Genomic DNA, 15,540 nt, shown 5'->3' on the forward strand with positions numbered 1-15,540 from the left:
AGGCCCAGCCCCCACACCTGCCTCTGGGCTCCGCCCCTCCCTGTCTCTCCCATCAATTTCTTATTTCATAAAAATCAATTTCTGTCCCGTTTTTGCCATGTACATAAAAGACTGTGGCATCAATTAGCCTTCGTTCTCTCCCTCTCCCCCTCTCTTTTTCTTCCTCGTCTTTTTTGGAAACCTCTTTGTAGGGAAAATCTCATATTTCAGCAATTTGCATTATCCACACACTCAGCTTTGAAGTTCTAAGTTATGGTAAGAAAAGGACCCACTTATCTGCCCATAAAAAATGTTCAAAGCTTATAAATTCCCTGAAACAGATGTACATTATCATTGGATTTGCCTTTCTTTTTGCTAGAGCATGCCTAATAGAGTTTCGGCCGCCCCCTGGCCCCCTTCCCCCGCCCCCGTTAGCATCTTGTCTCCACAGAAGCCCGCTCCCCACTGGGCCAGACTGACTTCAAAGGTCCCAGGCTGTCTGTTAGAAGCAAAGCACAAAGTGGGAACATAGGGGCCTTTTAAATCCCCCGCGTTTAAGTCAATATCTTGCCTCCGTTCTTTCCCCTCTTCTGGCGGAGGGACATAAGTCAGCCATTCCTTTTCTGCTTTCAGGAGCTCCAATTCAGCAATTACCAGAGAGAGGAAATTGAGGCCTCTTTCTCTCTCAGCCCCTGTCTTTGCCCTCTTGTTCTTTCCAACTTTACTTTCTGTTCCTTCCCCTACTTAAGATGTTGTTCAACAGCAGAGAAGGTTTTGCTGATCCCCGGTATAGACAAGTGCATCCTTAGCACTTTTGTGGGTAAGAGTGTCATAAGCAACTTCTATCCGGCTGGCTGCCATCGTGTCCTGTGATGACAGCCTCCTCTCCAGCCTACTGTTTACAGTCTCCACTAAGTGGCCAGAGGGTCACACACCCTAACCGCCTTTCCCACCCCTGACCTTCCAACTTCTTGATGTGCCCTCCCAGTAATGAGCAAACTCTCCACCAGGACCCCCAGGCCCTGCTCACCCTGGGCCTCGCCCTTGTAGTCTGCGTTCAGCCTCACTGGCTTCCGTCCGTTTGCCCAACGGCCCACCCTCTCTCCTGCCCCAAGGCCTTTGCACAAGCCTTCCTCTAACTTTTCACCTGGCTATATCCTTTCTATCTTTGAGGTCTCCAACTGAATGTGCCTTCCTGGAGAGGCCCTCTCCAACCCTGGTCTCCATCCTGTCCCCTCTGTTACTCCCTCACACATCCCCCCAGAAATTATCGCAGTTGATAAACAATGTAATTTTTAGGACTGTTGTTCCCTTTCTAAGCTGAAAGCTCCGTGAAGGGAGGGAGGGAGGAGGTCTATTTTATTTGGTGCCGAGCAAGGCTCCTGCCACATAGTAGTTGATCAGTAAATATTTGAAAGCACGGATGGAGATGAATTTGAGACTGGTGTGGTCCAGGCCAGCTGAGCCCGGGAGAAAGCTCTCTGAACAGCGAGCGCCCAGTATGGGTCACTGTTTCCTCTACCCAGGCTCAATTTTGGCAGCTCCCTGTCATCAGGAAGTGGTCAGAGCCCTCAGAGACAGAATCGCAGGAAGTAAACTGCACAGCAAGGCTGAGGGAGGTATTTGAATGCCAAACTCTCCCCAGTGAAGGAGGGAAGGAAGGAAAGGAGGACAGAGGGAGGGGGAGAAAGGTCACATGGACCACACTAGAATGTTCCGGCCAGGAATGTCTAAACAAATGACAATCAGATGCTGCTTTTAGGGGATAGAGTTAGAGGAAATGAAATCAGGTGGTGATGGCCACCTGGGAAGGATCTGGTTCAGGGACAGAGCCACTCAAAGTCACCCAGGTCCCATGTGCCTGGACTATACTGGGAGCCCACAGGCCAAGCCCCAGGGTGTGACACCCCCTCTCTTCTGAGCCACTGAGAGCATCCGCAGTACATTCCAGGTTTTCTGTCTGTCCAAACGCTGCTACACCTCCCTGAGGGCAGAACCAACTCGTTAATGAACCTGAGACAACTCTGTGAGTGGGGAGGCTTCCGGTGCACCAGTCTTCAAGAACAGATGGGTCAGCAGAGACCCCCATGGCGCACCAGCGCAGGCCCTGTGCTGGTCTAGCCCGGGCCGGGTGGGGAGGCCAGGAAGGTGCTGTCCTCCACTGCTCAGCAGAGATTTAACAAGCGCCTATCTTTGCCCAGCCTCTGGGATTACAAAATAATCTCTGGTGAGCAAGAGAGCGCTTTGGTGGAAACAGATGTTAACTAAATAATCAGAGGCACAAACAAGCATCGTACAGCCAATTCTGATCATTCCGAGTCTTTATTTATGAATGTGCCTAGCCTCTAAAACGCATTTGTAACCTCCAAATCAATACTCGTGATGCTTTCGCAGCCAATCCGAGTTACGTGAGGAGCAGTACAACATTTAAGCCGCTTAGAGGTGCGTGTTTCCAGCTGACGTCAAACAAGGCAACGATCTGCCTTCACATTTCCGCTCCTCTGCTACAAACGGGTGTACTTTGTGCAGTCTCGTTAGTGTCACACTTCTGTATTTTTGTGCCTTGTGTTGGTGAGTTAGCTGTTTAAAACGATCCTCAATCATGATCTCAATGGTTCGTGGGTTCCAGCCCTGCATCAGGCTCCACGCTGACTGTGCAGAGCGTAAGCTTTAAAAAAATAATTAAAAAAATAAAATAAAATGACCCCCAGATGTGGTGCTGACACGACGTCTCGTGTCTGCAGGCACCAGAAGGCTCTTATGTGCCTCACGGACAAAACGCACTTAGATTACCTTCGCTCAGGCATGAGTTACCTGCCATGGGCCACGAGTTCAGTGTTAACGAATCAACAATATATACTGAATCAGGTGCCTTTCAACAGACAGACACACAAAACAAGATTACATTGTTAACTAAATTGCAAACAGAGGCTCATAGGAACCTCTGCATTTCTCCTAGGAGCAAAGGTTCGGTATCTGCTAATTCAGTGTTAGCAATGACTTTACAGAACATAACAAGACTCAACTGTAATTACAATCAGTGCTATGAAGAGAGGGGACCCCAGGGCACCATCTTGCTGTGGTCGGGCCCTCAGGCTTGTCTGGCCTCCTAGAGCTTCCCTCCACTCGCATTTGCCCAGACTTGGCTGAAGGGGATGGCAGAGGAGAGGGTAGGACTGGTCTTTGTCATCTTTGCCAGTGAAGGCTTCTAGAAAGGGAAAGGCCAGTGATTAACAGCTTGCCCCCCACTCAGGTGTCACTCTGTGTTTAACCCTTAACTGTGACCTGCGTAAGTCACTTAGCTGACCAGTCACACAGTTTCCTCATTGGTTTCCTCACGAGGCTGTCTTAGGATGTCAGCAAATGCAGGCTGAGCAAACAGTTGGTGCTCCATAAATGGTAGATATGGTGATTCAGACTCCCCAGTGATCCTGCGGCTCGGGGCCCAGGTCCAGGGGCTGGATGAGACGTCCCTCAGGACTACACCTCCTTCCCTACAAGCCCTGCAGGACCTGAGCCTCATAACAGCAGCTGGCCTTTCCTGAGGACCTACTCAGTGCCAGGCTCTGAGCTGAGCTCTCACACCCACTGGATCATTTACTCTGATCCTTACAATCCCCCCAATGAAAAGGGTGCTCTCCTTGGCCCCATGTTACGGAGAAGGAAACTGAGGCATCGAGGAGAAGTTGGACCGCTGGTCCCACAGTGGTCTCACTGGTCACATGGCTAAGAAGTAGCAGAGCCAGGTCTCAGTTAAGATCTGCCCAACTCCAAAGTCACACCAGCTGAGCTGAGCCCCCGAGCCCTCTTTTGGGGGCCTGACTACTGGACCTCCTCACCACCTCAAATTCCATCCACCAAACCAGATGTACAGGACCCAGGATGTCACACCCAGAGGTTCTGTGGCCACAGCCTCCCAGATCTGTGGATGGGAATGGGCCAGACTCCTAACCTGAACAGGGAGATGCAGCCCAGGGAGACGGGAGTCACAGCCAATGCCAGGCCTGGACCGGGCAGTGTCAGGCTCCCCTCCGTGTCCACTCCGAGAACCCTTCCTCACCAGCAGCCTGTCTGCCGTCCCCCCCAGGAAAGCTGGAGTGTGTGGGGATTTGCTCGTGGAATTTAATGTAATGTATAAGCATCTCCTCTTGTATTTCTCAGTTTGCTTCCATCTCCGAAGACCATGGAGCTAAAGTAAGGCAGATCTCATGAGGCCCACTCTACAGAAAGGCCAACTGAGTCCCTGAGAGGTGAAGTCACTGACCCATGGTCAACAGCTCAAAGTAGCCCAGCTGGATGGAATCAGCCAGAGTCTTTTGAGTTGGGGCTCTTTCCACCCACTTTTTCGGCAGTGATGGGCAGGGTCTCACATGGGCTGGCCCTCTCTGCTAAGGGCCTCCAGCCAATGCTGCCTCATCTAAAGAAGGAATAGGACCATGTTCTGAGGGAGGACTTCTGGCACGGGCCCCAAAGATCCCCAGGAAAGTCCTCCCATGCCGGAAATACCCCCATTAGCATCTAAAACTCTGCCTTGAGCAGACCCAGAGTGTCACTGGCAAAGCTGACTCCCCAAAGGGGCTTGAGCACTTTGGGGGTCGTGGGCTGGGGTGCGGCGGCGGCAAGCCAAGGCAGGCACCCGTGCACCAGGCTGACCGGGACACTAAAGAGCACACGTGCCATCTGAAGGAATGTCCCTGTAGTTCCTGAGGGTGGCTGCCATGTTGGGAATGCGGGCCTGGGGGACTTGCATTTTTTGATCTTTCTGAGAAAAGCTAAAAACCCAGATATTCAGGGGAAACCTTCGGATCTGGGAAATGAATTCAAAATCTGTGAAACCCCAGAGGGGTCAAACATCACTAGCTGGTGGGCCAGGCTGGGTACAGCCTGAGGGATCAGACGGTGGAGGAGGAGGACCCTGGAGGCTCAGAGGAGGCGGGGGAGGGGGTAGAGGGACACGCTCTGAAGGAGAGTGGCTCTGAGCCCCCCACCCTCCGAAGGGGCCCCACACACGGCTAACTGCTGGACAGGCAGTGACAGGCCCCAAACAGACCGGCAGAGGCTAAGCTTCCGGACACAAGCAGGATTGCCACAACCTGTGGTGTCACGGTGGTCTGTGACTGAGGCCGTGGAAACCCTGTCCCCAGGTATCACAGCCACCAGCCCAGCCCCATGGCACCCCGTAGGCTGTGGAGGCTCTGGACTGGAAAGGGGGCTCAGGAGCTGGTCTGGGCTCAGCTTCTGGAACAAGTGGCAATTTGGCTTGTGCTCTCCCCACCACCAACCTCAGTTCTCTTAGCTTTAAAATGGGGGCAGTAATTCCCGCCCAACAAACAACTGGTCGCTCACCCGATGACCATGCGGTCAAATCTTCACTGGTTTCTGGTGGAGAGGGCGGGTTACGGATGCAGTGAGGGGTTTTTCTTTTCAAATAAGGCTACATTTTGTCCTTTTCTTTTTTAAAAAATTTTTCTTTAAACAGTAAAAGACTTCGGTTTTCTTTTCTGGTTGTTGTTTTTTTTTTTAACATTCTTATTTAGTGAAATGAGAAATGGGTGAGGCTATGTTTCTTTCGCAGACTTTTATTTGATCTGTGACGGCTTTGTAAAACTCCATAGTCAAGGACTCACAGGCGGCAGAATGCCATCAACCTTCTAGTCCATAAAGGCCGTGAAGTCCCCAGTCCCCTCCCTCCCGCCTTCTGTTTCCTTTCATTCCTTCTTTCCCATTTAGTGACCACCTACTTTGTGCCTGCTCCAGGAATGGGCAGCACAGAAGTCCCTGGCTGCAGGGCTGTCCCAGCCCAGAGGATGCCGGCAAACCCAGCAAGATGCTGACACACACTGCTGACCCCACCCCCCCTTTGTCTGGGCACCCGCTAAGCCAGCTCCAAGAAGTGAGGCCTTGTTGTTAAAGGAAAAATAGGGGGACAAAAGTCAGCTTGGATGGACTTATCCAGAATTTTGCAATGAGAAATATCTAGAAAAGAGCTATTTTGGTGGAGCAGGAATTAGTCAAAGCTTGAGATGAGAGTAGGGAGCTGGGGATGGTAATCCTTTTGTAGAGCCCAGGGTCCCTGAAGACCTTCATTCCGCCCTGCCTGTCCCCTGAGGTCTGAGTGGTGGCCCAGGAGGGACTGCCCTCCTCCCCCAGTGTGTTCTCAGATGCCGGTGGTTACTCCCTGGTCCTTCTTCTAAATCTCTAATGCCCCTCTGTGCAGACTTCTTCCCTCCAGACATGGGGGATCTGGAAGGGGCCCTCAAAAGGGTCAGCCCACACGGGGCCCCCCAGTCTAGACCGAACTGGGCATCATAAGCTTGACCGGAACCAAGCCTGGGTCTATAGTGCTGCAAAGAGCGTCAGCCGGTGGCTGCACCCCGCCCCTATTCCCCAAGGCTGGCTTTGACCAAGGACACAGGGAGCAAGGGCCCCAAAGCAAAGTGGGAAGATTGAGAGAAGGCCACGTGCATCTCCGTAAAGAGCCAAGGGAGGAAGAAGAACGTGTCGTCCACACACCAGGGGTCACTGTGGACCCATCTAGTGGAAGGACACACCTGGGAGTCTCACAAAATCTGGCTGCTGTGGGAGCCTGTGGTTTTACCGGGGGAGGGGTGGTCGGTTATTGAGGGCCCAGGCGGCTGGGCCGCTGGGAAAAAGAACTCGCTCTGCACCCAGAGGGCTGTTCCTGAATTTTCCAGTTTTGTCCTCTGGTGTGGTCATGGCCACTTGCTCCAACGTCGTGAGGCTTTCTCTCTACCTCACTGACGCCTTAGGGCACACACTCCTTAAGGTAGGGCCCCTACGGATCCACCCTGCTTTTGACAAGGCACGGGGCCACTGGGTTTCTCACTCTGTGGCCTGTGGGCCCAACTGTACCACTACTCCCTGGGGGTAGGAGCTTGTTCAGAGCACTGACGCCCTCTGCCACCAGACCCACATAATCTCACGCTCCAGGGGTATCTCCATTGAACATGGCCCCTGGGAGGTTCTTGTGACCGCTGAAGTTAGGTATTTCCTTCCACGAGGCCTTCAGAGGTCATCTGGGGAAAACGCAAGGCTCAGGGCCCTCACCCTGGCTGCACCGGAAGTCACCTGAGAGCTAGAAACACCTTGATGCCTGGCCACACCCCCGTCCAGCGAATCAGCGCCATCAGAGGTGGACCCAGGAAGTGGCAGTTTAAAAAATCTCCCCAGGTGATTCTGAAGCACTCAGGGTGAGAGTTATAGGTTGTGAACGTTCTACCCTGCCTTCCCCACCCCCGACCCTGACAAGCTGGACTATGCCAAAGTCATGTCTGGAGGACTTCATGTCGAGACAGAGACCCTCTGGTTTCCACCAGGCTGATGGGCTGAACGCAAAAGAATTCTTCCCTTTTGTGGGGAGAAGGTGGAGGGGAAAGGAAGCCTGCGGGACCGTCAGCAGGACATGGAGAATCTAGGCCAGGATCTATGTGTCATTTCCTCCCCAGGGTCACCTTCTTTTTTTTGTTTAAGGCTATCCATCTATTTAAGGGGAGGGGGAAGGGAGGGAGAGCGCGAGAGCGCATGCGCAGTGGAGGGGCAGCGATAAGGGAGGGAATCCCAAGCAGGCTCTCCGCTGCCAGCCTCGAGCACGGTGCGAGACTCAAACCCATAAACCGTGAGATCATGACCTGAGCAAGAGTAGGACACCTAGCCGACTGAGCCCCCCAGGCGCCCCCACCCTGCCCCAGGGTCACTAGAAAATGGGTCTCACACTCATTTTCCCTGCTCCTGCTAAAGGAAGACGCTGACCGTAGAAAGCCTTTTCAGAGACATACCATCATCAGTAAAATTAGTCAGGGGTGCAAGCCCCTGAGAAGAGGGGTCAGGTTGAGAGGTCTGCTGGTTTGGGAGAAGAGGACAAGACCAAACCCAGATCAGAGCCCCCCAAAAGGGAGTAATGAAACATTAAAGATCGGGGAAGGGGAGCCTCCCCACAGCTTTCAGGAGGCACTAGCGTGTTTGAACCACTTGTACTGGCTCTGCAAAACACGGCCCTGTGCACGCCAGGAAGGGGTGGAGCTGGGCAGCGCCTCGGGACAGGGGGGCGGGGGCGAGGGCAAGGGCAGGGCTGGGAAGGTGGAGGCTGCGGCTGGGCTGGGCTGCGACAAGGGCCAGGCTGCTGCTGTGGGGTCTTTCTCGGAGTGTGCCCTCCAGGGGTCCCAGGGGTCCGCTAGCTGAAGCCCTGACTTGGATGAGGAGGTGAAGGGGGGGGGCGGTGTCACAGCTAACGCTGAGCACATCTCAGGGGTCCCCTTTCATTCCCGCGAGTGCTGACGGGCCTCACAGAAGCTGGGGTCATTAGTGGCTGCGGCTGACAGGATCTGTACTTGAGGTGCAGGCAGCCCGGCCCTCCTCCTGCCGCCTCCAAGGCTGCCTTCCCTCCGGCTCTATAATGATTTGACATCTAAACGCTGAGAACGATGAGGGGGAAGCAAAAGAAAGCGCCCCCGGCTGTTTCCTTTGCCAAAACGTGTAATTGGCACGGCTGTGCGGGAAGTGCACAAGCCCCCCCCCCAGGCTCCCCGACCCCCCGTGCTCCCCAGGAGATAGAGCGGGGCCTGGCAGCTGCGAGCCTCAGCCCCGCTGGCTGCCTGACACACCAGACCATCCTCTGGGCCCAGGGACAGACAGCTGAAACGTGGCGATCTAGCCACCAGCCAGCGCTTGTGCGCAGGCGTACACGAGGCCCCCCAAAGCCGAGTCCTGTGCCCCCTACAACTTCTCCAGGCGCCAGTGGAGCTCAGAGCTCAGGGTCCGGGAGAAGCAGCAACATCTTCTCTGGGAAGGATGTCAGGAGATTTGCAAACAAGACAAAACTCCCCCACACCAGCCTGCAGGAACACGTGCTCAAAGCCTCACCAAGATGCATGGTTTCCTAGTTTTCTTTTTTCCTTCCTTCCTCCCTCCCTTCTTCCCCTCCCTCCCTTCCTTCTGCCCTTTCTTCCCTTCCTCCCTCCTTTCCTTCCTTCCTTTCTCCTTTGCTTGTTGCTTGCTTCCTCCCTCCCTCCTTTCTTTGCTTCCTTCCTCCCTTCTTCCCTCTCTTCCTTTTTCTCCCTCTTCTTCCTTCAAGTTCTAATTATTTCGTACACCTTCTTTCAGAGGTCATTTATCATCCACCAACATCGAAATCACACATGCTCCTGAACTCAGCAGTTCTGTGGTGGCCCTGTGGCCCTTGCTTCCACTGGCGGGCGCCAAGCCGAGCTGTGCACGGGGACCCTCGGGCCCTCAGGGCCACGATGAGAAATCCACAGGCACAGCAGGAGGGGGATGGGGCAAGTCGGTGACAGGACCTTTGAGCAAAAGAAGGCTGAGCAGCTGTTAGAAGAGGGCTGAGCTCTAGAACAGCCCGGGAGAAGCTCTCCAAATACATGAGGTCACAGAGAAAAGTGCCCGAGCATGAGTAAAAATAAAAGAGTGGGGGCGGGAAGGGGATTAAGCAGCAATGGCAGTGTTTTCTTTCTTAAAAATAGACCTGAAATAAATATTGTAAACTGTCTGCATTTGTGAGATCTGGGTGGTGAGTTCACAGTTAAACAGTTATCTGTTCCAAGTCTTGTTTGAAATATTTAATAAAATAACAAAATGGGGCAGGGGAGAGAGGAATGGGAGGAGCAGAGAGGATTTTGAGGGCAATGAAAATCTCTGTATGACATTAGAATGACGGATATGTGATTACACATTTGTCTGAACGCATAGAATGTCCAACACCAAAGAGTGACCCCCTCCAAGGCAAACTATGGACTTTGGGTCATTACAGTGGGTCCCTGTAGGTCCATCTTTGGTAAAAAATGTTACCCTTCTGGTGACAGATGTCCATTTGGGGGGAGGCTGTGGATGCATGTTCTAAAAGTCCTCTGAAACAAAGTCTTTTCAAAAAAATTAACAAAACTTAAGTGAAGAGATATCGTCTATAAATGCATTTATTCTTGTAAATAATGGCAGCTAACATTTTCATAATGCTCCTATGGGCTGGGCATAGGTTAACTCACTGAATCTCCCAACAATTCTGTGGGGTAGATCTCTTATAATCCCTCTTTATAAAGAGGAAACTGAGGTTTATAGAGAGGAAACTAAGGCTTGAGAAGTACGGTGTATGACTTGGAACACAGCGCTAAGAAGTCAGAACTTGAACCCAGGCAGCCTGGCCCCAACGTCTATGCTCACCACCACTAGGCTTCCGACTGCCCAGGAAGGTAAGAGTCAGGGATGCTGGAGGGAAGTGTACTTTTCACCGAACAACGTTTTGTACTATTTGAATCTTTAACATTGCACATGTCACGGTTTTTCAAAATAATATTTTAAATAAATCCCAGTTACTGAGAAATAACAGAATCCTGACAGGCATGGGGCTGGGAGAGATGGAATGGGACCTCTTCTCAGAGGCTGAGGAAATGCTCTAAAGCCACCGCAGAGAGACTCCCTGTAGGGACACAACTTCTGATCCTCCGGCCCCATTAGCTCTGCCGGCTCAGCATCCTTCCTCTCCTGCCTTCCGGCGCAGACTCCACCCCCTTTCCCGCGGGTTGGACATGTGACCCCGGTGGGCCACGGTGATTGGCCCAGGAATCGGTTCCGGCTCTAAGCCCAGCCAATCAGAATACTGCTCTGGGCTTCTGCTGGCAGATCCTTTTCCATGCGGTAATGGGGCTCAGAGGGCCCCAGCCCCCTCATCATGACAAAGTGGTGGATGCATAAATCCCGAGAGGGAGGGCTTCATTCACACCCTGGCTTCTCTCCTCTCAAAGCCAACTCCCTGCCTGCCTGCCCTGCTTTGGTTATGTTCCCATCATGCTGGATGCTGACTAATAGAAACTACAACTCAAAACAAGGGAAGCCCTGACCCAGTGGTTAAGCGCTCCAGTGCTTAAAGGGATCACAGGGGATACTAGGATCCCAGCTCTGCCACCTGCTGTGTGATCTCAAGCAAGTTAATTAACCTCTCTGAGCCTGATGTGCTCCCTGAGCTCACTATCGAAACCAACAAACCAAAACCAGAGGCTCAGCAAGACGGGGTGCCAGCTGGGGACCAAGCAGCAGAAAGGCAGGCAGCTGGCCACTCCTTCTTGTCCCTCCACTCACTGTCAGCCCTGAAAGGATGTCCATGTGACCCTCAGCAATAACTCCCCGGCCCTGTGGCCCCAGCCAGTGGAGTCTCAACAGGATGCAGGGCAGGAAGGAGTGAAGCCAGGTTATCATATTTCCCTGCAGGGTCCCCACAGGGTGCCTGCATCTGAGTGAAGGTCCCTCCCGACTCTTTCAGGTGGCTCCCCTAGCCCCACCCCTCTGCTGCTGAGGGTGAACCCCCATCCCCTCCACTGCAGGGGCAGGAGTGACACCACACATCACTAGCCCTGGATCACCCACACTTTGTAAATATTCCCTCAAATTACCCAGTTTGAGTGTGTGTCATCGGTTTATCCTGGGACCCTGACTAGTTGACAGTGATCCTTCTCCTAGTCTCCCCAGGCCCTCATCAGATAAAATCCTGCTCTGTGGAGGACACTACTCCAGGGTCCCAGCTCTGGCCACCGTCCTCATGTCCCTCCACGCTTCCAGCCTCCAGCAGTCCTCTCTCAATCTGTCAGACCCCAAACCTCAAAAAAGGACCTGCCAAGGAGAGGCAGGTGATCATTCGCATCTGATGGAGAGTGGCCCAAATAGGAGGCCCGCAGGGTCACATCCGGGCTCAGGAAATGTCTAGAGAAGCCAGCCACCGATTTCTGCACACCAGAGCAGGTACCTGAGAGTGTATATTTATCAAAAGATACATAGAAATGGACAGATGGCGCCTGGCTATAGATACAGGAGGCTCCATAAGAGAACCGTGTAGGTACGTGTGTATTTGCCAACGGTAGAACTCGAGGTCTCCACACCTTCCGCCACAACCGACAACACACAGATCTTGGAAAACCACCATTGTGTGTGTGGTTGGGGCGCCTCTCCAGAGGTTTCCAAAATGAGACGGCTGGTTTGGGGGCAGTCCTTAACCACGTGTGCGCATCTTTCTAGAGAAGAGAGAAAAGGGGCAGGGAGGACGAGAAGTCTTTTCCCGTTGCGCAAGGCAGGGAAGATGGGACTGGTTTGGGCAAGGACGTGATCCCACTCGAAAAGCGTGAATGAGAACACTCCAGAAAGGACAGCTAGGGCTCCTAGGTTGGGACGTAAAAATAACACAACAGCCAGGAGGGTCACGCATCTGCAGTCCGCTGAAATCCCTTGTAGCATGTTACAATCAGGTAAGGGCAAAATAAAATCAGAAATAATACTAAGAGGTAGCAGCTGTTTATCTTCTCGGAGATTTTGAGGGTCTCTGGAAGCAGGCCAGGTAAGGGCGCTCTCCCGGAAGAGACCGGGGTGGGGCACAGTTCTGGCAGGGGGCTCCCCCAGAGCTGGGGAGGGTGTGGACCAGCCTGCATGGAAACCGCAGCTCCGGAGCCCGAGCAAGCATCCACCAGCCACTTCCAGACCCAGAGTCATTTCTTGGGTAAGTTACACAGTCCTCACAACATATAAATAAAAGTTTAGTTCTGTGTTTCCATAGATCTTCTACATGGAGGCTAGCTGAATATTAGTGGAGTAACAATAATTATTAATAACAATAATCATCATAATAACAATAATTAATAGAATAATAATGCCTGGGGGGGCGGGGGAGGGGGGTCCTTCATATGGCAGGGGTGGGGGTTTCCAGGGAGGGGTCTATGTCTGGTAAAAGTGGTGGTAGTGGTGGTGGTGTTCGTGGTGGTGGTGGTGTTCGTGTCTCTGCACCGCCTGGCCGGCCGGGCTCTCATATACCACCACAGCAGGCAGGTCCCTCATGCGGTCCCGCCCCATGACACTGCCGCCCACGGCCAGCGGCACCTGCGGACCCCGGCACCCCTGCTGGCTCTCCTTAGCTCGGTGCTTGTGCTTCTTGTGCCCGAGGGGTGCCAGAGTGGGGAGGAGGGCCGGGCTGGCGGCCAGCTGGGCGGCTGGAGACACCGCTGGGATGGCGGGACCCAGAGGGGGTTTGCTTCTTGCCCCTCGGGCCACGTGGCCCAAGCCCGTGCTCTTGCCCTGGGCCTTGGGAGACCTCACAAAGTGCTTGCTCCCGTCCTGCGTGCCCCGGAGCCGCTGCTGGACCTCCGAGACTTTGGCGAATGGGGTGTCAAGGAAGTGGAAGGAGCCCGGGTCTGCGCCTTGGGGCTTTCGGTGTGTGACGTGGATGGCTTCTGGCTCATGGGAGCGAGACCGAGTCGGGTTGGAGGTGCGGGGGGGCAGCTCTGACTTCTGGGCCACCGATGGGGAGCCTAGGAACCAATTGAACAGATATTTCATGAGCACCTACTGTGCGCTGGTGCTGCCTTGTGCCCCAGACACCACCCCCACCTCCCAGGGCTCCAAGAATGCTACCTGTCCTCAGAGCCCCTCTGCCCGCCCCGAATGTCCCTCACTGCCTTGCAGGAACCTCTCCGGAATGGAACTGGGCCATCTGCTAAGTGGGAAGGACTGCTCCTTTGTCACGTCCTTCAAACGAATCCATTCCCCTTCCAGGAGACGGATGTGAAAGAGAGACAGAGCCACTGCTGACTGTCTGAGGCCATGGGAACACGAAGGAAATGCAGGCATCTTCCTTCACTTACAGAGATGACCGACGGGGGAATTCCACACACTGGGAGGAAGCAGAGGAGGGGGTGGGGTTGTGAAATTAAAGTGGGCTGCCTCTTCACTGATCTTAGCAAGGCGACAAGGGATGTCGGCAGCTGAGGACTGAGGACGACACAGCAGTATCTTGCTAGTCTGACAGAGACAGGGGCGGAGGTGGCCTGGGGCGGGGCCTGGAACTATTGCTTTCATTGCATTACAGGCCCTAAGATTCTCTTTGATTTTGTTCAACTTTGTGCCTGCGTTCGTCTCTTAAATGTGTTTAACGTCATCTCCTCCAAGAGGCCTCTTGAACCTGTCCCATCAAAGCTGTGCCTTCCCCCAGCCCAGGGGGTACGGTGAACGCCCCCCGCCCCCACCCCACCCTGCAGGCGCAGGAGGAGCCCCTTTACCAGGCCCAAACTGGGACGCGTAGTTCTCTATCCCGGCGAGATCTAAGTAGTGGTTTCTCCTCTCTATGTTCTCATCCACGCAATGGTGGTCGCAACCAGACTGCTCCAGACGGCTGTCCCCCTGGAACCTAGGACAAGGAAGCATATGAGGGGTTAGGCACCAGCCCCACACCCCCCCACCCCTGGTAGGGGGAAGTCCCACAGTCTACTGGGGTCAAATTCTTCTGAACCTTCCATTCATTTCTTTCTGGGTCTTGGGAGGGGGTGGGAGGAAGGAGTGCTCATCTCGGCAATCATGTCTCTATTTCCTCCCCTGACAGCGGAGATAAGACCTCTGCCGACCTCCCTGGGCCTTCTGGGAGAACCAGATAGGTATCTGCTTTGAACAGATCCAAGTAAAGGTGAGAGGTTACTGGACAAAGCTTCAGGATGCCCCAAAGTCAGGCTTCAAACCATGTGTGCCCACTGCAGACCTGACTCCGGGGCTGGTTCCTCAGCGGGTGTGAACAGGAGTCCCCAAGCCATTGCAGCGGAGGGCGGCAGGCTCTGAACCCCCCCAAAACCAGGAAGGGGCCTTACCAGAGTGTGTAAGAACAGGGGTGGGGGCATAGGTGCTCCCCAGGGGCCCCATTTCTCTCACTGCAGGGGTCCGGTTCCTGCCTCTCCCCTCCAAGGCTCTCAAATCTGCCAGCAGCCTCCCTCACTCCCCTCTCCCCACAGCCTGGATTCCCAGCCCTGTCCCCACAACAAGCCAAGGCCCAGCCTGGATTGCCTTCTCTCTGTCCCCTCTGGGCTTGTGCTTCTCACTCAGGTCACTTCCTTCCACTTCACAACAGGCACAGACACCCAGCCCCTGCCTCTCTGGGCCACTGATGGCTCCTCCATCCTCACGCCTCCTACACTGCTCTTCCTCTCTTCCCCTCCCTGCAGGCAACTAAGTTCTTTTCTTTTCTTTGCCTGACAAGTATTTTATTTTAAAGTTTATTTATTTTTGAGAGACAGAAAGAGCACAAATGAAGGGGGGGCAGAGAGAGAGGGAGACACAGAATGTGAAGCAGGCTCTAGGCTCTGAGCTGTCAGCACAGAGCCCAGCACGGGGCTCGAACTCATGAACCTCCAGATCATGACCTGAGCCAAAGTCTGACACTTAACTGATTGAGCCTGTCCTCTGAGATCACTGCCCCCCACCAAGAGACCACAGACAGGAGCCCCCCGCTTAGCATCCCTCAGATGCGGGCACACAGCTGGCGCTGCATATGTGCTCAGGCGCACTGGGCTATCGTCCACCCGCCCCCCCTCCCCAGGAGCCAAGGTACCTGAGCGGGGCTCGCTGCCTCTTCTCCCAGCTGCGCAGCTCCTCGGCGGGCTTGGTCTCCGCTCTGGGCCTCGTGCTCTGCAGGTCTGAGTCCGGCCCGAGAAACAGCAGGTGAGTGGCTTGCTCCTGGGCCCTCTTCCTGTACCTGGGCCAGCTTCCTGGCTCTGCTCTGGTTTTCTAAGCTCC

At 54.0% G+C, this 15,540-nt stretch overlaps 1 protein-coding gene across 1 annotated transcript in view; it reads right to left on the reverse strand.

Moving 5' to 3' along the window:
• Positions 1-9,892: 9,892 nt before the first annotated feature.
• Positions 9,893-15,540, reverse strand: part of NKD1 (NKD inhibitor of WNT signaling pathway 1) — an 83,318-nt gene continuing 77,670 nt past the window's right edge. The window contains exons 8-10 of the mRNA XM_029925796.1: positions 15,356-15,440; positions 14,040-14,167; positions 9,893-13,292 (exon numbers count right to left, since the gene is read on the reverse strand). Coding sequence (XP_029781656.1) covers positions 12,703-13,292; positions 14,040-14,167; positions 15,356-15,440 — 803 coding nt within the window. The 3' untranslated portion in view covers positions 9,893-12,702. The remainder of the gene's footprint in view (positions 13,293-14,039; positions 14,168-15,355; positions 15,441-15,540) is intronic.

Source organism: Suricata suricatta, chromosome 16 (assembly GCF_006229205.1).
Source record: "Suricata suricatta isolate VVHF042 chromosome 16, meerkat_22Aug2017_6uvM2_HiC, whole genome shotgun sequence".
NCBI lineage: Eukaryota > Metazoa > Chordata > Mammalia > Carnivora > Herpestidae > Suricata > Suricata suricatta.